This window comes from Camelus bactrianus, chromosome 9, assembly GCF_048773025.1.
Source record: "Camelus bactrianus isolate YW-2024 breed Bactrian camel chromosome 9, ASM4877302v1, whole genome shotgun sequence".
NCBI classification, from domain to species: Eukaryota; Metazoa; Chordata; class Mammalia; order Artiodactyla; family Camelidae; genus Camelus; species Camelus bactrianus.
Window position 1 is genome coordinate 45,061,902 of NC_133547.1, and position 26,832 is coordinate 45,088,733.

Genomic DNA, 26,832 nt, shown 5'->3' on the forward strand with positions numbered 1-26,832 from the left:
TTCCGGTCAGATGTGGGTACCAGCCACCCCACCCTCCTCACCTCTGGGCTTACCACTATCTTTAGCCACTGGCTGGAGAGCAAGAAAGTCAAGGAGTCTTCCCTCCCCAGCAAGGACTCCATGGTGCGGGTCTGATGGAGTTGGGTGTGAGAGGCTGGGCTGTCCTGATTTGTTGGGAGCACGTTTCCCAGGAGCTGGGAGCCGACGGGCCCGGGCGGCAGCGCCTGCAGCGGGCCCCTCCTCCCTGACAGCATCTCTGCTCTCCTTGCAGGCCTTCCTCGAGCGGTACCTAAGCGCGGGCCCCACGCTGCAATATGACAAGGAGCGCTGGCTCTCCACGCAGTGGCGGCTCGTCAGCGACGAGGCCGTGACCCACGGGTTGCGGGACGGACTCGTCTTCGTGCTCAAGTGCTTGGACTTCAGCCTCGTAGTCAATGTGAAGAAAATCCCATTCATCGTGCTCTCAGAAGAGTTCATAGACCCCAAATCTCACAAATTTGTCCTTCGCTTACAGTCTGAGACGTCGGTTTAAAAGTTCTATATTTGTGGCTTTATTAAAAAAAAAAGAATATATATAGAGAGATATATGTATACCAGAGGGGCATCTTTGTTTTTTTCATTCTTCATTGCTGACTGAACTGGCAGATGAGAGACCAGGGTCCTTTGACCATCTGCACTTTATTTGGAAGGAAGCAGAAGATGTCCATCCTGGGAAAAAGTGACCAGTGCCATCTGGCTTATGGATGGGATGTCTCAAGAAGCCGTTCCCTGGCGTGCCTGGGACAGCTACAAACCAAAGTGGAGCTGGCGGTTCTTGGGAACCTCGCCTTACGACTCGTCCCTGCCTTTCATGCAGCTCCCGGCGCCGCCCTTGCTTCCAGCCATCCCACTCGTGGGCCTCTGGGGACATGTCTTTGTTCTGTTTCAGGGAAGCGGACCAGACATGTCCACACGTGTCTGTGCATGTCAGTGTCCAGCACCAGGGGAGCCGTGGGCCAGTCGCGAAAGGCCTGCCTTCATCTCTGTTCTCTGTTGCCTTAGGTTCTGCGGAGAAAGGTCACAATGACAAACACGCACTGTCAGTTTACAGCTCTTAATGATTTTATTTTATTTTTGCCCAAAGAGAGCCTGCCTACCCCAGTTCTGACCTGCTTTTCTACGGGCTTGGGCAGCTAGCCCCCTCCTAACCCTGGGATGGCCCACCCGTCTCGGCTCCGACCCGCCCTCCCCAGCCCACACCACACCCCACCTGGCTGGCAGGCCTGGCAAGGGAGCCCAGCCTTCAGAGCCGCCCAGGGCCTGCCCAGCTGTTCACCTGTGCCCTCAGGCTCTGTGCGCAGCCTTGGATCTGCCCCGCAGATGGTTTGTTTGTATAGGGAAGGGTGGAGTGCCCACCAGGTAGAACCCAGGACAGCATGCCAGCTCGGATGTCCCTTTAAGGCGGCAGTGGAGGCCCCTCCCCTCCCCATCCTCCTCCCAGTGCTCCACACCACCTGGAGGAGACCCACACTGTGACTCCGGGACTGGCACATTCAGCTGGGAGCCTCTGTTTCCCAGGAGATGCGTTCTCACAGAGCTCCATGGCACGCTGCCCTGCCAAGGGAGACCAAACAGTGCCCTCTGCAGTGACAGCTGCAGCGTCCAGTCCCTGATCCTGACCACCGTCACTGTGCACTCGTCGCCTCTGCCCCTTACGACCAGGGGCTCATTTAGGCCCTGGTGCTCAATTACTAGTAGTTGGCAGTGAGTGAGGAGAAGGAATGGGCAAGCTGCAGAGGTCAGGGGAAAGAGAGTAGGGGCCGAGCTCATGGTCCAGATGATGCGTGCGTGGCCAATTTTCTAGACACAGCCGGTTTCTGTGGCTTTCTGGGGCTCAGGGGAGCAGCCGGGCCGGGTTGTGGGTGGAGGCGTCGCTCGGCAGAGCCCCGCAGCAGCCTTCAGTCCCGCCTGCCTTCTTGTACCCACAACAAGCCTTTACAAAGTATTCACTCTCGCTTTTCCTGGGTGTTTAGGGTAACCAGCTCCCTTGCTTTTGCAAAGGATGACACTGTCCAGTGCTCTTTGTGTGTGTCTTCACGTACCCTCTCTGGTTTACGCACTCCACAAGTAGTGCAGCGTTTGTTATTATTTTCTTAAAATTGGCTTTGGAGGTTTGTCGTGCACCTGTACCTGACAACGGAAACAGCGTTCTTGAATCAGCAGCCTTCAGGTCAAAAAGAAGATACGTTGGAAAAGAAGGGAGGGGAAACCAGTTGGTATGGCATGGAGCCACAATGTACTATTTAACTACATGGTTTCCGTTTATGAAAAACACATACCATGTAACCATGGTGCTTTTGTTCTTAGTTTTGCCTTTAGGTCCCTTCAAGCTGGACATTCCTTATGCTGTCTTTCTCAGGAATATATTTGGGGAGATTGGGCAAGGGATGTGAATGTGTATGAGACTTGGGCTGCGTAAAGGTTACACTGTCCCAGACTAAATGCATCCTAGGCTCCTGCAGCAGAAGTGCCACCCATGTGTATACATACAGTTCATAATGACACTCCTCATCAGCATCCTAAAATATGGTGCTTCCCACCCTGTCTTAAGTCACGGGTCCAGAAGGGGTTACATTGGATTCATGGCCTTGGTTGCCTGCCTTCCCAGCAGGGTGAAGAAAGGTTGAAATTAAAGAATTTATTTTCTCTCTACCCCTTTCCCAGTCTTTGCATAGGAGAATGTCAGACTTTCTGAAATTATTGTTTCTGTTTTAAATTGAATATCGATTTTTTTTTTACACTGACTTTGTATGGAGTCCCTTTTGAAAGAATAACATAATAAAATGCAGAATCTTTGTATCAAGCCTTTGCACTTGCAAACTCTTAATAGCTTGAGTTAATGGTGCAGTGGGAACAATGTAAATGGAGTTTAAAAAAAAAAATGAAAGGTTTCAGAAACCTGCATCACACCACTGAAAACAACACATTTCTATTTCAGTTCTTGGAGCCAATCAGCTATTCTTTTTAAGAGGGATTAAACTGTGCCCTGGGCGAGTAGGATTAGATAAATGCACATTGGAGGAGACAAGATTTTGTTTACCTTAAATGTTTATAGATGTTCTATAACTTTGAACCTACGTTATTAAAATGTGAACGTTGAACCGTATGGAGTAGAACGACTTAATGAGGAGTGTGTGTCTGATGTTTTGACCTGGTGATGTTTTGACCAGTAGATAATTTTTGTTCTTAAGTGTGTCCTTCTGAAGGCAGTTGACCATTTTTAATCATTCATGAACTGAACGTTGAAGTCTGCATTCTTAGAGCTGGAGGGAATTTTAAGGTTTTGTGGGTCAGCCATCCTTTGCATTATCAGTTAAGTCGAGATTCATGATGCTTCTGCCAAAGCTTATAAAGTAAGCGCTAGAGAAAATGCTTGACCAGTTTTCCTGCCCAACTGTCATGATCTCCCTTTCTCCCTCTCTGTCCTTTTCAAATCTACACACAGGACACATTCTGTAAGCAAATGGGTAAAGATAGGTGGCCTCTGTGTGTGTGTGTTGTGTGCGCGCACGCGCGCGCGTGTGTGTGTGTTTTGTGCTGTGGCTCATTGCCAGAGTTTGGACCTCCTTTGCAGTGGGGAAATTGTGGTTGAGATTGCAGGGGGGTAATCAAGTACTCTTATTCTTGTGTCTTTGGAGTGTGTGTATTCAGATAAGGCTGTAGTTCTGTGGGAAGTCATGAGCTTAGTGGGCTGACTAAAGTTGACAACCCTGCCCCTCCTTACTTCCCGGATGAGTGAATGTTGTAGCCACTCAGTGAAACCAGCAAAATTGGTCCTTGGTTTCCTCTCTTCTATCTGGACCCTGCTATGTAAGGCTTCCTACACGGGGATGCGTATTTGTGAGTGTTTCCATACACGTGAGCATTTCTCTTGAGTCTAATTACCAGATGGACGGCATGTTTATGTTAGACATCTGAATGTCTGTGTTATCTGCAGCAGATGGGTGTCTATGTCAGCAAATAACTTGTGGGTATGTTTATATGGATGAACATGTGAGAGTCCATGTGTTTCTACATATGTCCTGTGTTTGAGAGATTTCCCAACAGCACCCATCTTCTGCGAAGTTACTCTAAAGCCAGTTACTTCTCCCCCCGCCCTTTCTTTCTTTCCCTCAGTTACACTGGTTTCTCCCCAGGAGTAAATGGCTTTAGCACAGCAGTGTCTTCTGGAGAGTTGGCTGTCCCACAGGCAAGTCCATTAGGCTCCTTCTTGCCTCAGGAGCCTATGACCTGAAAATAGCAAGAAACAAAGAAAAGCCAAGCTCTATGATAATAACTGCTCCAACTTCACTACCCTGGAAGCCTTACTATAGATTTCTCCATGTAACTTCAAAATTGATCTTCATTTAAAAAAAAGGAGAGGAAGAAAGATTGATTACTAAAGAAATGTTGCCATAATATTTAAATAGTCCAGGAGAGACCCTGCAATTGTAAAGTGATGTATTTCCAGGTAGTGTCTGTGCTTTATGGATCTTGTTTTACAGAAAAGCAATCACTACTGTGAACTTACTACTATGTAACCTTGAGGTCATAATCCATTATAAATAAAATATGAGTTGTTCTGAAGCCCATAGCACAGTTTTGAATGGTATTCAGTGCAGCAGTGAGGAAGGCACTTTAGATGCTCCATTGAAATCACCATATTGAGCATCAACCAAGTGGATGCCCAGAAAATTAGATTTTGGATCACATTTTTGACAAAACATATTTTGGTCAAAGAAGGAAGAGAAGGGTAATAAGACACTTTTATCAGGTATTTTATGTTAGGTACTGTTCTAGAATGTGAATTCCTGTAAGGTAGGGGTTATTTCCATTTTACAGGTGGGAGAAAGGGTCAGAGAGGGAAGGACTTGCCGAAAATCTCGCGGCTAGTAACAGAAACTTCAAATCTAACATTTACTTCCAACACTCAGTCACTGTGCCTTGAGGTATTACCCAAATAATTCGACGTTTCTGGATGTGGGAGAGGGACTTGAGGACACGTAGCCTTGATGTGTAGAACCCAGAGTTGGAGGTTCGTGGGAGGGGGAGTCGCTCCTGTTCTTTCACTTGGGTTTGTGTCGGAGGTGTGGCCCAGGGAAAGCTGCTCCACGTGCTCACAGGTTGCTCAGGATCTTCAGCGGAAAGAACTTGAGCCTCCCCCCACTCCCACCCCCACCCTCCCCGGAAAACCAGCCCTGCTAGTTCTGCACCTGCTCTAAGACTCAGGAGCTCTATTCCTGGCAGCCACCCTTTGCTTCTGACCGTCCCACCCTCCACTCCCACCTGCTGGCTTGGGGAGGTGTGCGCCTTGGGGAGGTGTGCACCTTGGGGAGGTGCGCAGGGGCTGACCTGGCCTCCCCATGACCTGCGGTTTACTCTGCCTGGTGCTCTGTCAGTGTCACACCACAAGAGCCTCCCTGGTTGGGGAGGGAGAGGGACTGCCTGCCAGCCCAGCCTCCGTAGGTTTGGAACTGGAGTCCCTGGTCTCCATCCTTGACTTTTGCCTCCTGCTATTTGCCCCAACGTTTGCCCTCAAGAGTTTGAATCAACAGGCATAAAGCAGGACTCTGAAAACACTGCTTTCCTCTCTTCCAGTGTCTTTAGTTTTTGGTTCAGTTGTGCGGAAGCGACCTTTTTATCTCCCGCTGTGTGCTTTCAGTGGAGGACTGGGAAAGGGAGATGGCACGCCCACCTCTCAGCATGGCTGCTTCTTAGGACTGAGCAGGACACATTTTCAAAGGGTGGGTAAGAAATGTAAAACTACTGAATAAAATTAGATTCTAGGACTCTGAGTCCCTTTTACCAGACCTGTCCCGTTTCTATTTAGATTACCCAATTTGTTGTTTCACCTGTAAACTCATCCTCTTCAGTGGGTTGTTATAGAGTCTCCGCGACACGAAAGCAGACTTCTAACACCTGCAGCAGCACGGGGACCTGTTGCTGCCAATGTGGCGCCAGGAATCTGCAGCTGCTATGTCTGTTTCAGCTTGAAAACATCAGGGTTTCGTCCTTGTTTTAGTGGGATAAAAACACTCTTACCTGAAGCCTCGGGGACAAATGTGACAACCCCCAGGCTTTTATCTTGAGTGTCTTTGGCACTTTGGGCACTGAAATTATATTTGGATAAAGATATTTGAATGTGCAGTATCTGGTTTTGTATTTGCTTGTATTTATCTGAGCTTTCTTGTGGATAAGAGCTTTTAGTCTGAAGGAGCTCGTCCTTTAGGAGTTTTTAAACCCCCAAAAGCCCTCACCCTGGGAAGCTTCATCTCTGAGGACCAGAGATGGCTCAGGGAATTAGTGATAGGACCCCAGCATCTGCCCTGCGGGCGTCAAGTCCAGTTCAGTTCATGCGGTAGGGAATTTAGACAGTTACACATCGTCACCATTCCAGGGGGCAGCTGGAAAGAGGTGGCGGTCACTTTTCATTTCCCAGTGCCACCCCGCACCATTTAAGACATAATAGAATATTCACTTAGTGTGGATCATCATTCTAAGAAAAAGAAAGAACATAAGAAAATTCAAACTTTGCTGATAACTCCTTATTTTTGTAATGGATTCACAGTAGGATTTAACTAAATTGCAAACTCTGCTGAGACTCCTAGACTATGACGTGATTAACAAAATGTGATTTCCAAGCAATTGTTTTATAAGGACAACTAGTGTGTAGAGTGCAGGATGCACCAGCCAGGATGAGGGCGGAAATGGAGACTGGCTCACTGAGATGACGAATTGACTCGAGTTGTGATGACCACTTCCTCAACAAAGATGCTAGGGAGAAGACTGGAGAGGCTGGGACCAGGTCTTATTTCAAGGGGAGTTTATTTGACAGTCACTTTTGTGTTGAAAGAACTTTTACATTTCTGGTTCTGGATTTAGGATCCGATATCAACCCAGCAAGTTCAGTGACGAAACCATCTGTCTCTATCGGTTGGAGCCATAAGTGTTTGTGCAAAGATGTGGCCGAGGGTCTTTTGTGTTCTCTCTTACTAGTTCATACCTCACTTTGTAATCAGGAGGGGCAGTTTTGCTCCTTAGCAGAACTCACAATCACTAGACAGGTATGACAAAGTTGGGCTGTGATTTCCTGCCTAAACTGGGTGGTGGGCTCTATTGAGACATTTCTATCATATGAATGAATGAATTTCACTACCAGCAACCATCTGCTCAAGTTCATTTACATACACTCATAAGGTGGGCTGTGAAACCCATTGTAACATCAGCAACAATGTTGTTAGAGTCTGTGAGGGGCAAAGCGTACCTGGCATCCAAGTTATTTTGTTCTCTTTTGGGACTCCCATTCCAATTAACTGTAAAACGTTTTACATGTTACATTTTTTATACTGTAAGACTTGGAAAATAAACTGAAATCCCAAATTGCACTTTGTTCCTTTTTTTCCATGTGATTTTTTTTCCATCTAAGAAGTTTTACTTTTTAGGGAACATTTTCACTGTTGCATAATTTTTATATCCTCTTAAAAATAGCCTGTCAAGTTTCTCTGAAAACCAAGACAATTATAATGATAGATTGACTGGTAAAGTGGAATTGCCTTTGTAACAAAAATTATAGGTTGCAATCATTTGATGGCCAAGAGAATGTTTTGAATTAATAGATTCCTGAAAATTAAATTCTCAGGCTGTAAAACTTGGAGGTGAAAAAGGCCTTTTGAGTAAATCAGCAAGTGAAAAAAGATCTTTTCAACTTAAATTATTGACTTATTTTAGATAGGTCTATTTAAAGGAAATTTGATTATTTGACAAAGAAATATTGGAGTTGCCTTCTGCTACACTCAGCTATCCTTTACTGGGTGCCAATGGCACACAATCAAATTCTTACCTGTTCCACGGACAAAGATCAGAAAAAGCAGCTGATTTGAAGTTCATTGGATAGATTATTGATGAACTCCATTTCTCTGGGCCATCAGCCAAGATGGGCACAATTTACACCTGCACAAACAAACCCTACTAGAGAAAAAATTAAAAGTGTATGCAGACATAAACCGAAGACGCTTCTCTTTTTCATTCATTACCCATGATACAGCTATAGAATTTTGGAAGCATTTTAAGAATGTCAGGTGATTATGAAATTATGGAAGTGGAGTGGGGGATATCAGGATGGTACCAGCTACAGCCACTGTCCGCTTGCCCAGGGCCAGACACGAGGCCCATAAGCAGCAGTGTGGGAATGGGCAGTATCCCTGCTCAAGAGAGATACTAGTTCCCTATGGGTCCCATGCAGCATCTTCTAGTTATACAAGCTAATGATGTGTAACGTCAAAACTGTGTTTGCCTTCTGGGCATGTTCTCTGTATGTACATCTGAGCGTGTTTCTGATAAATTCTGAGAATTCATAATGTCTCGGACAAAATGATGATGCACTTGCAAAACTGACACAGAGGCTTTCAACACTTTTCCTTTCCGAGATCCTTGCTCAGCTCTCCTATATTACCCACTCAGTGCTGCCTTCTGTGAACTGCATGTGGGAACCAGCTTTAAGGGTCCATTGATGGAATACTGGAATGAGGGAATGAATGAGTGAGAACGTAGCAGCACACTCAGTGCTAAAACTGCTGGGGATACCCTAATCATGCAGGATTATTTTAAGGGAAATCGTTGATATTTGTGGGGTTCTAGGGCTATCACTGAGAATCCTAGCTATCATGCTCTAAAGAGTTCAGATTGATAAAATACCAGATTAATTCAAAAGAGGGCCTTAATTCACCTTGCACCCACTTAGGTCCATAGACGCATTAAAATAAGTGCACTGACATTTAGGTGGCTGTGTTCATTCCATTCCCAGAGAATGGGGTCTGAGACTTCTGCTATCATTCCACACTGCTTTGCTTCCCATCACGATGGCCCTATTCCTGGGGGGTCTTTGCTAACTCGAGGAAAGAGAGCATCTCACATCAGAAACCTCACTGAGCCAAGGAGATTCCGCATTCCTATTTCATTAGCAATTTGCTATCCCAAGCAAGTCCAAACAGATGACACCATGTTGCCAAAAACTTCTTGGAATAAGACTGGCTTTCAGTAATCACTAGCACATTCTTAATGGTACTAATAGTTGTTAAATTAGCTTTGCATAGAACTTAGAGTATTTAGTCAAACAAGATTTATTATTAAGTACAAATCAGCAGGTAGGCACTGAGGATGGAACAGAATGAGTCAGTCTTTTCCCTAAGGTTGCTTTCAGACTAATGGGAGGAAGACACACACTTTCAAGTACAACACGTTGCAGATTCTGTAAGAGAAATCCACAGGGTGCTGTGAGCGCTCAGCAGAGGAGGTGGCCAATTTGCCTGGCGCGCGACGGGAGAAGAGTCACAGAGTGCATCTTACCTTATGCTTAAAGTAAGATAGCTGGGAGCTTGCCCAGCAGGCACAGATGGGGGAGGACAAGCATTCCGGGAGATGGAACAGCATGAGCCAAGGCTTGGAGGCATTAAGCAGCCAGGCAGCTTCAGCCAACTTCAGGTTCTAGGAGTGGAGGGGCAGATGGGTGTGGGAGGCTCTGTGAGAAATGAGGATGGTAAGGTAGAGAAGAGACAGTTCATGTGGACCTCCAGTGTCCTGTAGAGAAAACTGGCTTTACCCCATGACAAAGTGGCCTTGACTTCTCAGCTCATTGGCAGTGGTACTGGCCCACCTTCTGCTAAAATAACAACTGGGTGCTATGACCCACATAAAGGCATTTGGACACCATCATTCCCAGACGGACGCCCCGTGTGTGCAGCAGGAATCACCCCAGCTGGCCCAGTGCCCTTCTAACCCCTGAGTCTGGGTAGCACAAGCAGCAGCACTTCTCAGACTTTGCTTTCCTCTTGCGGAGGAGAGACACTTCAAGGACTACCTCGCTTTTCCTTCCCAACCTCATACCCCACAGCCTAGACTCCACATTTGGCTGTCAGAAACCTTCCAAACCACTTACTCTTTGGCCTCTTTGTCTTTTTTTTTTAATTCTTATTTTTAATTGAAGCTTAGTCGATTTATAGTGTTAGTTACATGTGTACAGCAAAGTGATTCAGTTATACATATACATACATATATATATATATAGGTATTTTAGGTTCTTTTCCGTTACAGCTCGTCACAAGATATTGAATATAGTTCCCTGTGCTATACAGTAGGTTGTTGTTTATCTGTTTTATATATAACCATGTGTATCTATAAATCCCAAATTCCTAATCTATCCCTCCCCACCCTCCCTATCCTGCTGGTAACCACAGTCTTTGAAATTGTTTAAACATCTATTGGGAATAGAGAGCCAATGAAGGATTTTAAGCATGTGTGTGACATGATCAGGTTTTCATTTTAGACATCACTTGATTGCAGGGCGCAGGCTGGAGTGGAGATGGAAGTGAAGTCAGAAGCTCATGGTCCCCCAGCTGAGAGACTGTAAATCTTCAATTATGTACTAGGAGTGGATGAAGAAAACAGAACAGGACTTGCTTCCTATTGGATGTGGGAGTGGGAGACAAGGAAATGGCTCTAAGGTTTCTGGCTGGGACATTGTCAGAGGGGAATGCCTCTTCCCCACAACTCTGTTCCTGTGAAGGATTGTCCCCAAACACTGCTGGCCCTTTGCCCAGCCCTTGTTCCTGTCCTGAGATGGCGTGAGTTACCTGGTTAGTGGGTGACAGCCATCTGTCCATGTTTCTTTGAGTGAAGTTCTTAAGGTGAAGTTATTGTGGGAGGTGCAGCCCTTGTCTCTGGCCTCTCCATCCTTGTGCAGAGGGCAAGGGTCCTCTCTGCACATCTGATGCCCTGGGATGCAGGAGACTGGGAAGCCCATTCTCCTAATCTCTAGTCTCCAAACTATTGCCTTTCTGTGATAATGGTGATGTTTTGGACTGCTGACTTTGGGACCTAATTTCTTGGTTGGTTCAGATCTCAGTCAGGAAAAGAGAGCTACTTTCTTAATAAGCTCCCCCCGCCCTTTAAGGCCACACAGCTGTGCTGGTCTACAGGGCCTGTGAGACATCCAGGTGAAGCTGTTGGGGAAGACAGCTGGATTGTGGGGCCTGGAACTCAGCACAGGCCCGGCGAGAGGCAGATGGCTGGAAGCCACGGGGTGTATGAGATGACTGGGGGAGTGGGAAGAGCAGGGTTTGGCACTGGCTTGCATCTGTTCCTGGTGACTTTTTTTTTAACTGAAGTATAGTGGATTTCCAATGTTGTGTTAATTTCTAGTGTACAGCATAGTGATTCAGTTATATATATATTCAGATATATATATATTCCTTTTCATGTTCTTTTCCATTATAGGGTATTACAAGGTATTGAATATAGTTCCCCATGCTCTACAGTAGGACCTTGTCGTTTACCCAGTGACTCTTGTTAAAATGCAGATGGTCAGGCCTCAGCTCTGGAGATGGTATATCCATAGGTCTGGGCTGATGACAGGTGTCTGTGTTTTCTAAAATAAGCTCTGATGCTCACTGAGCAGGGTGGAGGAGCCCGGTGAAAGCGAGACGTTCAAGGACAGAACCACAGGACCACCAGCACGCCAGGGATTTGTGCGTGTCTGGGAGTATCCGAGATTGTTGATCAAAAGCTACTTGATAATGACCCATGACTGGTGACATTGTTAACAATGGGCTTCAGGCCATACAAACTAGGGCCTGGACAGTACATGACCTTGTTACAGAGAAGACAAGCTCATTTCAAGTTATGAGACGATATTCTAAAGAAATACATTGAATGTGATTATGCATTCTTGATAACACAAATGAATTTTTTTTTTCCCCTAAGAGGATGGCCAGATCTTGCCATTCTATTTAGCTTACATTCCTATACTGTGTGAGTGATTAGTGCCCTGAAGAATGAAAGGGAAAAGGCATCTTGGTGTAAGCAATAAAAAGGATTATGAGAAATTCACTTCAGTCCATCTTGGGACACTATCTGAGGAAGAGAAATAGAATCCTTTGATTGCTTAATTTAAGGAATTTAGTTTAAATCTTTGATGTAAGTATAAAAATGGGGTTACATTTACATCCTTTAAAGTGTTTTCATGACCCTGGGAAAAATCACTCGAGGGCTCTGTGCCTCCCTCAGTTTCCTCATCTGTAAAAGGGGGATAATAACAAAACCATCTCATAAGATCTTTATACAAATTAAATGAAATAATATACATAAAACATACAGCATGGTTCTCCGAGCACATAGCACATTTTCAATAAATATCAGCTGAAGAGGTTTTAGATCAGTAACTAAACAGTTCTACTCCTTACCCCTCACAGACAGAGCTAGCTTAACACTCAGGGCTTCCCCCACAGGAGCACCACGGCATGATTTCAACTTGATGCGTATCGCTCAGGCCTCTGAGAACCAGGGGATTTTCCTGGGTTGGGAAATAGACCACTTTCAGTCCTTGGCTATTTGAAAGATTAACTTCAAAGATGACTTTGAAAATTCACTTCCCCAAGAGCTTATTTGAGATACGGTTGGGACTGTCTGGATAACACGGAACCTGGCTCAGGAAGCATCTGCCTTGTTTTGTGAGGCAGAGAGATTAAAAAAAAAAAAAAAAAAAAAAAAAGGAGACTTTGGAAGCACTGTTAACCAGCAGTGCTGATCAAACAGTTATTCACCCATCAGCTCAATAAATGAGTATCTACTTCATGCTGAGAAAAGTGCTAGGTGTTGGGGATACAAAGGTAAGTAAATTCCTTGTCTCCAAGGAGCCCACATTTTAGTGAAAGGACAGACATGCGCATGTGTGTTATAATTTAAATGGTGAGTGCCACGATTTGGGGTGTGCACAAAATGCCACAGGTGCAGAGGGGAAGGGGGCCCCTCCAGATCACCCAGGCCATTGGATGGATGGTGACATTACTCATCTGAACTGGGGCTCCAGGAGGAGGAGAAGTTTAGGGGAGAAGGTAATGAGTTTGGGTGCAGGGCTGTTGTTTGAAGTGCTTGTGCGCCATCCCAACCAAGATGTCCCAGAAGCTGTTTGAGTGAGTGAGTCTCAGACTAAGGAGAGAGGTCAAGGTTAGAGACCCAGATGTGGAAGCCATCAGCTGATGGGCATGAATGATACTACCTTGGAAGAATGTTGGAGCTGGGAGATACAAGGGAAAACTAACATTTAAAGGAAGGAAGAGGGCCCAGAAAGGAAAGAAGAAGAAGGAATAGAGAGAAAGCCGGAGCCAAGAGCAAATGAGCAGAATCAAAACATCAAGAGAGGATTTTCAAGATAATCTCAGTATTTTCAAAATATAACTTTAATGGCAGAGTTAGCTACTATTCCAAAAAAGGACTGCCCTGTTTTCAAAGAATTTGCAGTGTCTTACACATGTATTAAAAGATTGAGAAAATAAATTAGAACATTATAATGCACACTTAACGCTAAAACTACCAAGCACAATATAACTTCTAGAGAGTTCAGAAGGCACTTGGGGCTTTTTTTAGTGCCTCGGGGCATCATCATGAACTCTAATTATTGTAGCCCTCCTCCACTGTGGGAGCGTTGATAGATGGAGAGTTCATTGCCCTCTGGACAAACCAACCTTTACTCTGAATGGGAAGACTCACTAGCAGCGACAGAGAAGGGGTATCCAGATCGCAGCTCAGAGGAGGACACCGGGTGACCCAGTCAGAGACCTAACGCCGTCAGAAATAATTAAAAACCCTTAATCCCTCCAGCTCCCCCGACCCTTGCGTGTAAATGTGAGACAGTCACCCAGAGGCAAGTTCAGAGAGCAAATCAACCTCCCATCCCAGTACCCTCATTTACTAGAAATGATGGTGAAATCAGTATGCATGTATTTCAAGACCGCTCAATAGCTGCTTAAGGCTTGGATGTGAGTTTATCATGGTCTGACCTACCCTTCAATTGTAAGTCTAATAGAACCAAAAGAAGCTGATTTGTTTTCAATCCCTTCCCTAAGAGGGATCCTCTAGGCTTGAGGAGGGATTCTAACTGATATTCTAGGCATCAGAGCTAAATGAATCGTTGCATCTTCCCTGGGCTCCGATTATAAGGTCACACCACGCTTACGAGTTAGCAAGCTGTGAATTCTGCTACTGTCAGAGTCAAAGACAACAAGGAAACTTGAGTCGAGGTGTTAGGGGATTGCTCTCCCCAGACTGCCAGATGCCCGCACTGCCGTGACCGCTGGTGGTCTGGCAAAAAACAAGAGCTTTTTCATGACAATCAAGGCAGTCAACCTGGGAATAATTCCCCACTGTCCCTGCTGAGTGGGACTGCTGGATTTAGAAAGGCATTTGCTGAGTTGCACATCTCCTGATGAGAAGGGAGAGGGGAAAGAGATGTTGGAAAAGGGAAGGGAGCTGGCCGGATGCGGGCTGGAAGCTGCTTGCTGCTACCTTGTGCTGCCGGCATGGTAGTGGGTAGCTGTGGTTCTGTCTTCAAGAAAATCATCGGGCTTGGGGGCTATTCATCATCGTCATCGCTGTCGTCATCTTCTTCGTCGGAATCGTCATCGTCATTGTCGTCATCATCCTCTTCATCGTCCTCGTCTTCGTTGTCATCGTCCTCAGTATTTATCTTTCCAGAAAGCACATCTTCAATCCAGTCTTCCAGCTCCTCAGCGGTGGGCAGGTCATCATCATCTGGAATCTCCATCCAGACACTGTCCGCCTGCAACAGAGACAGAATGAGCATGTGAGTGTGTGCGTGTGGGAGTGAGCGAAGGATCAGCCAGACCAGGGGCTTCCAAGCAGCCGTGCTGAGGGCCCCAGGTCACTTTTGCTTATCAGGACTGTATGCACATTGTTAAATGGCAATGCCTCGTTGCAGAATGCTATGTGTAGTATCCTGTTTGTGCAATATAAAAGGAAATGTGTATTCCACTGCATATATATGTATATATGCATATATATATTCCATTTTATATATATAGCCAGTTAGCAATGTCCTTTTACTCTGTTGGTAGATGTTCAGTCACCTGGGAAATTCTGTATTTATTTATTTTGCAAACTACTTTTAAAATTAATAGTAATAAACAGTGGGGGAGGGTATAGCTCAAGTGTTATATCTCATGCTTAGGATACATAAGGTCCTGGGTTCAATCCCTAGCAACTCCTCTAAAAATAAAAAATAAGTAAACCTAACACACAATGGTGATTGCCAGCAGGGGCTTCTGCTGCCCCATCACCCACTGAACCATGCCAACTCCCAATGTGAGTTCTCTTGTGTAAAGAGACTTTGTCGTTGGGCTTTGGAGGAAAACACAGGAGAGTTTACTTGAGTAGAAAGTTCCAGTCAGTAAAGCAAGCTGAGCTGGCCCCATAAGCAAGGGAATGGGCTCATGGAAGAGAACCCTGGAACCACTGGCTGGAACTGGCTCAGAGACTAGGATTGGGCCCCGGTGGCAGATCTCCCTGAGCTCGGGCAGAGCCAAGGGTCCTGCTCATTTCATGAGGGGCTGGACTTCTGCATGTGATCTCACAGTCTGGGCTGCCTGACAGACAACAGGGCAGGCTGAGGGTATTTGAGGAGCTTTTTGAGGTGTACTCACATCTGTCACATTCACCACCCCAATCTGTGGCTTGAAGAGGTCAATCTTGAAGGTCTTTTCCCAATAGGCAACAAGCTGAAGCAACAAAAAAATAAAATTAGACACGCAGGCAGTCCCTGTGCAAGCCACTTTTTGTGGCTGGACCCACCTGCCATCCCAGCACCAAAATTAGGTCACCACTAGTTCAAGGTCTCCGAAACAGCTGTGGGCACCAAGGAAACTGAAGACGTGGCCCCAGCGCTCAGCACTTTAAATAAGCACGAAGAAAAGATGTCAGAATACAAACTATGAAAGCATGTAATAAAGTGAAGTAAGCCAGAAAGAGAAAGAAAAATACCATATGAGATCGCTCATATGGGGAACCTAAAGGGAAAAAAAAAGCAGAAATACAAAACAGAAATAGACTCATAGACATAGAATACAAACTTGTGGTTGCCAAGGGGGCGGAGAGTGGGAAGGGATAGATGGGATTTCAAAATTGTAGAATAGATAAACAAGATTATACTGTATAGCACAGGGAAATATACACAAGATCTTATGGTAGCTCACAGAGAAAAAAATGTGACAATGAATATATGTATGTTCATGTATAACTGAAAAATTGTGCTCTACACTGGAATTTGACACAACATTGTAAAATGATTATAAATCAATAAAAAATGTTAAAAAAAAGAAAAGAAAGTATGTAATAGAAAAGCTTCTACAGCTGTGAGGAAGATTACAGAGATGGTCCAAAGCTGATTCTCAGATTACTTGTGGCTCTTTTATGGGGTATGTGTGGTGAGAGACCCATTTCCCTCCACCGCTCCTTCAGTGTCCCACTTAAAAATCCCTTCCCTTGTGCCACTCTGCGCGTGAAATGGCTGGGAAAGCAGGGATGTGTCCCACATGGGCGCACAGTGAGAAGAGGGCTTCATGCAGCCCGGCTTGGGCTCCATGTGGACTGATCTCTGACTGGGGCCGGACTAAAGGAGGAGGGCCATGGGGCTAAGTAAATGGAGACGTTCAGTGGTAGAAGGTCTCCCAAACACATCTAAGGTCTGATGGGGACTGGGGATAATCAGGAACCTGGAAATCAGGACAGTCTGAAGATTTCTCCATTGCAAAAACCAACGCAAGCATGTAGAACATGTCAGGAGAAGTGCAGACCATCTGCAAGCTTGCATAACAAAACAGCCCCAGTAAACTAGAAATGCAACCAGGCAGCAGCCAAACAACGCTATAACACAGAGAGTCTTATGAGGCTGTGACTTTGTCATGTTTCCCAGAATTCTGACTTTGCCCTCAGGTGACATGGAATTTTCTACCTTTGATTCATTCATCTTCTGTGTAGGATGGGTTTCAGGACCCTGGAGATCACTAAACTCCCTCTTTTTTTTGTCTATTTAAATCATAGTTTGATCAGTTGTGACCTAAGCAACAAATGATAATTCCTGGAACCAAGCAGAGTTATCATTTATATCCTAATGATAATTCATACTGATTATCAGCAGTTGGGTCAATCTAAAGTCTACTGACTAACAGAGCAAGCTTTGGGCTCATACGGCCCTGGTGGGAAGATCGTGTCTACAACTTACAGCTTTAACCTCGCCAGCTGTCATTCTTTTTACCTATAAGGGATTATAATATTCTCTACTTCATAGGGTTGTTGAGAGGATTAGATGGTCCAAGTAAAGAACTTTCCATAGCTGCAGGCATAGGGGAGAGTACATTAGCCATGTTCATTATCATTACCACTGGGCGCATGTATTGTACAAATTCTGTTTATTCTCTTTGAAACTAAGCATAATCACGGCTTTCTGGCCATCGATCACTGACCCAGCAAGAGTCTGGGCTTTAAGGTCCTTATACATTCAACATGTTCTAGATATTATGCTGGGACCTGGGAGAACATGATGAACAAGACAGATGGGGCCTCTGGCTCCTTCTCTCCACGCAGTTTTGAATTCTATGCAAAATGTTCATCTCTAATTTTTATTACTTAGTAACTCAGGTTGCCTCAGAGCAATGGTCCCCACTCAGAAAATGACAGCGGTTATAGCAAGGGGTGCTGGTGGGAGGAGGGGCAGCTATGCAGATGCAGGCGGAAGAATCTCACCCAACTCACTTGAGTGGGTCCCACGGAGTGGTGTCCAGGGAGTGAGAACCGTCAGTCTAACCATGTCAGTGTCGGCACCAGGCTCTAAGTTCCACGTGGCACCAGTGGCTAAGATCTCTCACACTGGATAGGGGCACCCATTAGGCTTCTGCAAGTGCCCCTCCTACTTCACACCCTCCTTCATGCATCCAGGTCTCATGCTAAACACCAAGACTGTGTAAGTGGCCAAGGACGGGGCCTCAGTCTGAGCCACTTACCAGAGGAAAGTCGTCTGGGTCAATCCACACAATGCTCAGGTCAGGGTTGTCAGTGTTGTCCCGGGCAACCTGCTTCAGGATCTCCAGGAACTCGTAACCATCTGAAACAGGGTTCAAGAAGATTGAGTAAGCCCTGCACACACATGGCTTCTAACTAACTCAGAGAGCAGAGTGCCGTTTTTCTACAAAGGTTTCTGAGGCCATTTGGTGCATACCCTCAATTATAGGCTTTTTCTATATAATCAATCAGATGAGAACTCTAGCTGCAAAGCAGCTTCTTTAAAGGAAACAATAAACATGGTGAATATAGAAATTAAAAGTTCACGGGGAAGTGTCTGGTTGTAACTCAAAGTCAAGCTCCATTTGCTAACCTGCATGTGAAAATTGACCAGCCTGGAGTCAGAAAACGCAATCCCAGAGCAGAGCGACTCCTGCCTGGTCCTCAGTGCTCTGTGCCATCTCTTAACACGGATAATTTGCTATCCCTCAGAGTTCCCCATAACATCTGCTCTATGGACCAAGAACTTTGAGCGTGGACCCTTAATTTTCCACAAACTGGAGTTCCTAAAACCTTCAGACTAAGTGAGCTCTGATTGATGGTTTCATAGCTTTGAGATAGTAAATGGGGTTCCCTCCCTCTCTCACTATTTCCCTGTATGCTCTGCCAGCCCCCTAGTCAGTCAGCCGCCTTCATCACCCCCAGGGGAGGGGTGAGTCATAAGAAAAGCAGAGACAAGCCTTCTGAGCGTCAAGAGTCCGGAGAGTCTAAACCTTGAAGAACTGGAAAGATAAACTCATGACAGAAGCAAAAATTTTGGAAGACTGTTCAGTAAGAGAAAGCATACCCTGAGCCCTCAGCATTCCCGCCCCACTCCCAAGCAGACACAAAGAGTTTAGCTTCTGACAAGCTCCTGAGAATAAGCTCTGTGCCTTTGTGTATGCGTGTACACGTGCTCGTGTGTGTTTACGTGGCCACAGACAGGAGCTCCATGGTGTCAGCGCATCCCCGCGTGTAGAGGACCCAAGTTCGGTTTTAGAACAAAACTCAGAAAAATGGGAAGACCTCAGAATCTCTTAGTGACCCCCCCTGTTGCAGGAGCACTAGGGCAGAGAAGTCTGTAAGGAGGTCCCACCGAGTTCCCTGTGCTTCTGAGGAACACAGACAAGTCTGGGGGGAGGAAATATTATTCTGAGATTCGTAGGCTAGCAGGTCCTTCACCTTTGAAACTAGAGGACTATTTTCTGTGGTTATTATTTTGAGACGCACCCAGTCTCAAACCAGAAAGGGCTCCCAAACATCCCACATATCCAGGCAAGTGTATAGCCTCACCCAGAACATGTCTGTCTTCTCTCTTGAATGTTTCCAGGACTGAGACCCTTTGACTTCCCTAAAGGCCCACTACAGACTTAATAATCCTGACAGCTGAGTCTTTTTCTTGCATATAACTGAAATCTTCTTTTTTTCCTCAAGAAGTCCATCTCTCAAATTCTTCCTTTATGCACACAGGACATTGTTCTTTACATGCAGGAAGTCTGCAATCACGTCACCCAACCTTAATTTTGGGAGTATTTCTTGAGCATTTACTGGCTACTGGCTACTGAGTACTTTTGCATGTAACCTTCCCATGTAGTCCTCATGGAGATTAGGAAGAATTTACTACCTCCATTTGAAAGAGGACGGAACTGAGACACAGGGAGAGAATGTGACTTGCCCAGCATCACACGCAAGCCAGGGGCAGAGCCAGGATTCTAACCCGTGTCTGCTTTGGTCTGAACGTCCAGAGCCCTTTCCACAATCCACTTTGCCTGTGAGGTCTCCACCCACTTAACAAAAGCTGCTGCATCTTCTTTCTCAAGTTTGTGCTTGAGATCTGGCCGCAGAGTGTGAAAGCCTCCAGGTAAGGGAAGCGAGGCGGGGCCCAGGGACACACAGGGTGCAGCCTGGGGCTGGTGGGCCCCCTCTGCCCGCCCCTGAGTAGCCACAAGTCCCGCCCCCTCTTTCTAACCTACAGCTGAGCCACACCCTCCCCGGCCACAGCCTGATTGGCTCACTCAGCACGTCCCTGAGTGCGACTGGAGTCTCAGAGATGGCCCTAAGTAAAGAAGAGGGGCCGGTGCTGTGGGAGCTGTGACGCCTTCCCTGCCACACGAGCTTGGACCTGAGATCCCACGACCTGGGCCGAGGGCCCTGGCTGGGCCAGGTTTCCCACGGTGAGCGAGAGGCCTCTGGGAATCACATCCTTGTGGGAGGGGAAGCCGCTGATTCTGCCCTCCGCCTTCCCAGGCAGGCAGGCCTGGTGGGAATGAGGCTGCACCAGCCCTGGGGGACCAACCAGTTCCAGGACAGACAGGAGCTGGGGCCTGTCTGGCAGAGACATGTGGTTCTCAGACCAAGCAATGGCCCCGGAGTAACAGGCCCACAGCACGCCGGGCCCGCGCCCCGTCCTCCAGACCCAGCCTCTGGGGCTGGCGGTGCCCACCGCACAAAGGCACTGAAAGACCCTCCCTGCCACCGCATCACGTGCAGTTATGGGACTTGGGGCCTCGCTCCTGGAGACAGGCCTAGGCTCGGGGAGCCAGGCTGTTTGGCTCTGTGACAGATGACACAGATAAGTCGGTGGGGGGTAGGCACCACACAGCTGGGAGGTTGTATCTGGAGAGGGCACCCGTCTAGTTTGAAAACTCTGCACCGGTCCCTTAACCTCTCTGGGGCTTCCATCTCCTCATCTGAAAATGGAGAGAACAGCGACCCCATTACCTCGGGGGCCGCTGGTAGTAACGATGCTTTGTTATCACATGAGGGGCTTGCAAAAGAGACTGCCAAGATCTTCTCTGTCTTCTTTCTTTCTCACCCCATCAATGGTCTGTTTATAAGTGTTTCTCACGACGTTCATCCTTCATTAATGGGGGGGATTCATTTTGTCACCATCAGGCAGGTATATTCTGAGTGCCCACCTGTAGTAGGCCCAGGCCAGGTACTGGGACACGAGGGTGTGTAGGGGCAGGTGACTGCCCTCAGGTGCCCCCTCAGAAAGGCCCACTCAGTAAGCGTGAAAGTCTCAGAGAGCAGCAACGTGGCATCTGAAACTGGGCCCTTTGGGAACCCTAGGGGACAGACTCCGAGGACAGACAAGGATGACAGCACCTTCCTGACACGGTGAGTCATGTGGTCACCTGTTAGAGTGAGACATCTGCCCTGAACAGGGAAACCATGTGTGAGCCCCATGGTCCTGAGATGGCACCTGAGACATCTGAACACCCTGCCACTCCTTACCGCAGCCCTCCTCTGCTCTCTCCCCCAGTGCTCAGGACCCAGAATTGGTGGAAAAGTCAAACGGCTTGGTTCTGTGATGAAGAGGAGCATAAGTGGTGGTTACAGAGCCCAGGCTTGGGGCTGGACTGCCTGGGTTCAAATCCCAGTTCCACCCCTGATTAGCCATGTGACCTGGGGGTGTTACTTAACTTCTTCATACGATTGTTTCCTTGTCTGTACATCGGGGAAGATGATAATGACAGTCCCTACCGCCTACAACCATAGGGCTGCTGTCAAGATTAAATGTGTTGCTATTTAAGTGCGTGGAACCACATTTAGCACTTAGCAAGAACCGAATGTTAAATGTAACAATTCAAGTTTAAATTTGGAAGCTCAGCTAGGCAGTTAGCATCCCTATTTGAGACAACTGGCCTCAAAAATATTTTACCAAGGCCAGAGGCCCTTGAAACTCGGTTGGAACAAGGGCCTGGAGAGGTGTGCGGGGAGCCCCCGGCGGGCTGTGCTGCTCGCGCGCCAACGGCAGCCCGCGTTTCCAGCTTGTTAGCGCTAATATTCCCCCTGCCCTTGGAGGATATCCATCCAGCGCGCGCTCATGTAGAAACGCCACTTTGTGAACCTTTCATCAAGTGTTATAAAGAAGATGTCAGCCTGATGCAGACACATCTGGAGGCGGCAGGGGAGACTCCTTTTCAAACCTGTCAAACAGCAGCTCCGGCAGCATCCTGAGCGCAGGAGCGGAGGGGAGGCGATGGAAGAGGAAGTCGGGCAGGACCGCAGGGCACCCGGCAAGAGCAGAGAGCCGGAGGTGTCCTTCCCAGACCCGCCTGCCTGCGGGCAGCGGGGATGAGAGCTCGGCGCAGAAGGGACCTAGAGATTACGCTCAGGGCCAGCGAGCAGACACTGTCTGCAACCCTTGAACGCAAGCTCTCGGCTGGGAGGGCTGGGAGTGTCGGAACCGCGGGGAGAGCCCTTGGGGAACTCGGCTCACTCGGAGAGGGGTTCGTTAATTGTTGCTGCTGCTATACAGTCGTAGATTCAAAGTCTAGGAACTGATGGTGATCAAGGGGGAGGAAGTTTGACTTTTCTTCATTAATTGGGCTCTTGAGCTTCCCCGTGGCTCTGCTCTCCTCTCACTCCCTCTTCCTTTCTCTGGCTCCTCCGCCCCCGTTCATCGCAGCAGCGTTGCGCACGCTCAGAGCCCGCAGCTGGCTGGGGCAGCCTGGGGGAGGGAGTGCTGTCAGGTGGACAGCGCCCAGAGGCGTCACCAAGAAGTCTAAGCTCATGTGTCTGCTGTGGCTCCAACCGTGTGATCTCCAGCGCGCCACTGAACTGTCGGTCTTTCAGATGTTGAAAGGACAGCAGAGAGGAAGGAGGGCTGGCTGAAGGATCGCTCAGGTGTCCTCAGGGGTGGTGACTCCTAGAGGGAAGGGCGAGCTTGCACTTCTGCATCAGGGCCTTGAGGTGAAGGGGGTGGCTGGGGAGCCAGACAGCCCTCAGCTTAATTCCAGCTCTACTGCTTCCTAGCAAGTTAACTTCTCTGGGCCTCAGCTTCATCCGTTGTAAAATGAGAATAAAACATGGGGTTGTTATGTTACATAAGCATACCGCAGGTCGTTGGCATCCTCATCTTCATCAGAATGATGATGAACCCAGAGGTCAAGAAAGCCTGCTAGAATTTGAATCTTGGCTTGGGTACAGCACGGGGTTTGCTAAGTCATTAAACCCCTAAAACTCAATTATCTCATCTGGTGCTGGGATGACAAATTATTAAATGTGACTTTAGGAACCAAATAAGACCATCTCCATAAAGCTCACAGCACAGTTCCTCCAGACTGTTAGCTCTTTAAGGAGAGAGCTGTAGTCTTTTCCTGAATGTATGAACTGCTTCCTTTGGTGAGTAGGTAGGGGTTTGGTAGGGCCAAGAGCTACATGTAGCTTGTTAGCAAGAGCAACGTATATGAGGAAGGACTGTCTGGGCAGGAATGACATTCCTAGTCCTGCCGCCAGGCCCCTTGGCCCCGGGTTACACATCAGTGACCCGCGGGTAATGACTGACTAGCTGCAGAGTCAGGGACTTTCAGAGAAAAGCCTTTCGCTTTCCCAGCTCGGAGCAGGACAGGCCCCTCCTCGCTGCAGAAAAATGCTGTGAGCTCCGCCCCCACCCCCACCCCTCCCCCAGCACAGTCCTTCCAGCTTCCCAGTAACAAGCCCCAGCCTGGGCTCCTCTGGGGCAAGACACAGCTTCAGGCCTGGGGATATTTGTTCAGGGAGGGGGTGGAAGTAGTTTCAGAAGTTTGATTCATTACAGCAGCAATCTTGGTCAAACAGGTTCCAGCAACTTCTCGGAGGCTCTTTGTTCCATTGTTCCAGTGAGCCAGTCAGGCCTCCCCACAGTCCTGGGAGGGGGCTGGGGGGGGGGGGAGGAAGCCCCCTGGAGTCTGGGCAGCAGGCTGCTGCTGCTGGCGATTTCGGCTCTCTTCACACCACACCAGGGATCTGATGCTATTCGATTATAGCTTGTAAACCTTGGGCAACTGGCTTCCTTTGCTGTTTTCTTCTCCAGGGGCAGAGGGGTGGTCAGAATCTGTGGAAAGAAGCTGGAACCATACTGGGTTTTTGGTTTTTGCTTTTTGTTTTGGGACACAGACTAGATATTCTTGAAGTTTTTCCAAATCTGCAAGTCAGTGATGGGAAAACTGGGACTTCAATGGATAGTCAAAAGATTTAATACAAAAAGGGGGAAGATGATTTAGAGCATAATTTTGTTTTGGATACAATGGAATATTATTTGGCCCTGAAAATGAATGAATTACTGATATATACCACATACAGATGAATATTGAAAACCTTAGCGGGGAGGGTAAAGATCAGTGGTAGAGCATGTTCTTGGCGTGCGTCAGGTCCTGGGTTCAATCCCCAGTACCTCGTCAAGGGAAAGGGAAAAAATGGGGGGCAGGGAGGGTATAACTCAGTAGTAGAGTGTGTGCCTACTATGCATGAGGTCCTGGGTTCAATCCCCAGTACCTCAATTAAAATAAATAAATAAACTGAATCACTGCCCCCCCAAAGAAAAAATTACCCAAAAAAGACAACATTATGTTGAGTGAAAGATGCCAAGCACAAAATGCCCCATATTACATGATTTCATTTATATGGAAGATCCAAAATAGTCAAATCCATAGAGACAGAAAGTACATTAGTGGTTTCCAGGGGGTAGGGGAATGGAGAATGGGAGTGCCTGCTCATGGGTGCGGGATTTCCTACTGAGGGGATGGAAAGGTTCTGGAATTAGATAGTGGTGATATTTGTGCAGCTTTGTGAATATATTAAAAACCACTGAACTGCACACTTAAAAAAAGGTGAATATTATGGTATGCGGATTATATCTCAATTTTAAAAATTGCATAAAACCCACATTTGGGTTTCAGTCTGTAAGTAACTGTGGAGGCTGATAGTGTGTTACCCAAAAACAAAAACAAAAACAAATAACTAGTCAGACAGTGAAGAGCTGGGCTCAGCCTTGGCCAGTCATCTGCCTGTCTAATCATCTGCCTGTGAGCATTTATGGAGCACCTACTATGTGTCAAGTCATGTGGAGGAACCAGTTATATATTGAAGAATGAGACAATCAGTTCTTCCTTCATGGACTATCACTAACTCATCATGCCATCTCGGGCACTTTGTGGAGCTTCTCTGACCCTCTGTTTCCTCATCTGTCCCTATAAATTTATAAGAGGCAGAGGCCCTAAGCAAATACCAGACAATTGTATCTTACCTGGAGCAGTAGTTCCCAAACCTCATGGTGCATCAGCACTCGTCTGAGTCCCGTGAACTGACAGGTGTCTGAAGGTCCTGTTTCAGTCTGCCCGAGGCGGCTTTGGCCAGGTTGGGAGCCCCTGCCCAGGCACCTCTTAGCCCAAAGCCTGGCTGCTTAGCCATCCTAATGGAAGTTCTCTGCCTTCTCTGGTCACCCTTTGGATTGTCCCAGGACTTCCAAAACACACTTCAGAATTGCCACCTCCACTTCCCTTTGGGGACCCTTTCTCACAGCACACTGCTGAAGGGACCTGGCACATTACCACTTGCAAAATTAATTCTTCCTGAGCTTCACTCTCCACTGGTATTAAAAAGAGTGAAACCAGGAAGAAGTTGTCCAAGTTCCAAAATAAAACAAAGTGACACCTCCATTTATAGGGTCATTTTGCACTTTCGAAATAAACTGCTTGTTTCCCCCAGTTCTCATTATTTGAAGGAATATTTTCTATGAAGTTTCCTAAGCGCAGACAGTATTTTGCAGACTAAAGGGTACATTATTGTTATTTTAAGGTAGGATTGTGATTCATATGGGCTAGATCCCAAAATTGGTAAATGAACTTTAAGTGTGGACAGACGGTTACACACACATACATACATACACACATCCTATAAAGTTAGGATGTTTGATATCCTCAGTACTCGGTGTTTTTTTCCTAGTTGGACAGCTAGGCAGAATGAGGTTCACATTCTCTTAGCTGGGCGCACGATTGAAATTGGAGTCATATCCGACATGCGACCACCAGGGGGCGCCCTATATCTGGCGGTTGCAGAAGAAGGAAAGTGGAGGAAAAGAGGGTGGGGGCTCACAAAAGTGAGAAGTCAGTTTTCATTAAAGGTGCACAGGGTAAGACTAGGGGTTTCCTACCTGGGTCACTCCTCTCTGCAAAGGCCACAATATGGATCCCGTTCAAGTCATCTTCCTGGGGGAGAAAAGAATCAGAGTTTACTCTCCCTGGTGGAGAGGGTGGAGAGATACAAAGGGACATCAGGGACAGACTCAGGCTGGAATGGAAATGGGAGGCAGCCGGACTTGGGGGGCTGGGGGGGTGAGGGGAAGGGGAGGGGGAGCCGTGGACACAGGCGCACAGGAGGGCCCAGCAGGCTGCACGTTCAGGAAGGGAACACTGACGAGCAGCTGGGAGGAATGTGTGGAGTTTGGGAAATGGGTTTGCAAGACCGGAAATCACCAACTACACACAGACATTAGCACTAAAGGGGCCTCACTCGCGTGGTCTGGCGGGTCCCGGAGAGCAGCAGTGAAAGGCAAAATAAGGAAGAATCTGAGTATGGCTCATCAGGAGCCCTGAGGGCAACAAACATTCTGAACGCCGCAAAGTCATTGTGGATGTCAGTCTGTGTTCCCAGACTTCAGCACCGGCAAATATCATCAGCGATATACCAGATTATGGAACCTTCTGAATGCTACTGACAGATCCTGAAACTATCCCCAAACAAGCAGCAGACAGGACTCGATGAGGTATATTAGGAGGTGGGTCTGTTTCGTTCACACAAGAATCATATACAAGTGTAGTGCTTCTTTATTAAGACATCTTTCTTTTTTAAATTTTTTATTATTTTATTAACTAGGTTGGTTTGTTTATTTTTTCAGTGGAGGTACTGGGGATTGAACCCAGGACCTTGTGCATGCTAAGCACGCACTCTACCACTGAGCTATATCCCCGCCCCCACCCCCCATTAAGACATCTCTTATTGAAGAAATGGAACCCATGTGGTCAGTGTGCCCTCCAGGTTATCCACTTGGGGTCTGGAACCAGAGTTCACCAAAACTGGATAGGTCTGGAGAGACAGAGGCTGCAGGAAGAGTCTGGAATTTGGAGTTAGGGAAGGTTGAGGGTGTGATGGAAAAAGTGTGTGTTA

At 47.1% G+C, this 26,832-nt stretch overlaps 2 protein-coding genes across 3 annotated transcripts in view; one reads left to right on the forward strand and one right to left on the reverse strand.

Moving 5' to 3' along the window:
- VANGL1 (VANGL planar cell polarity protein 1) overlaps nucleotides 1-7,403 on the forward strand; it is a 52,425-nt gene extending 45,022 nt beyond the window's left edge. For both annotated transcript variants that reach the window (XM_074370249.1, XM_074370251.1), the window contains one exon: nucleotides 272-7,403. In XM_074370249.1, the coding sequence (XP_074226350.1) occupies nucleotides 272-532 (261 nt within the window). In that variant the 3' untranslated portion in view covers nucleotides 533-7,403. The remainder of the gene's footprint in view (nucleotides 1-271) is intronic.
- A 5,825-nt stretch (nucleotides 7,404-13,228) lies between these two features.
- Nucleotides 13,229-26,832, reverse strand: part of CASQ2 (calsequestrin 2) — a 57,982-nt gene continuing 44,378 nt past the window's right edge. Inside the window, exons 8-11 of the mRNA XM_010968259.3 lie at nucleotides 25,820-25,874; nucleotides 17,865-17,965; nucleotides 15,510-15,584; nucleotides 13,229-14,629 (exon numbers count right to left, since the gene is read on the reverse strand). Coding sequence (XP_010966561.1) covers nucleotides 14,423-14,629; nucleotides 15,510-15,584; nucleotides 17,865-17,965; nucleotides 25,820-25,874 — 438 coding nt within the window. The 3' untranslated portion in view covers nucleotides 13,229-14,422. The remainder of the gene's footprint in view (nucleotides 14,630-15,509; nucleotides 15,585-17,864; nucleotides 17,966-25,819; nucleotides 25,875-26,832) is intronic.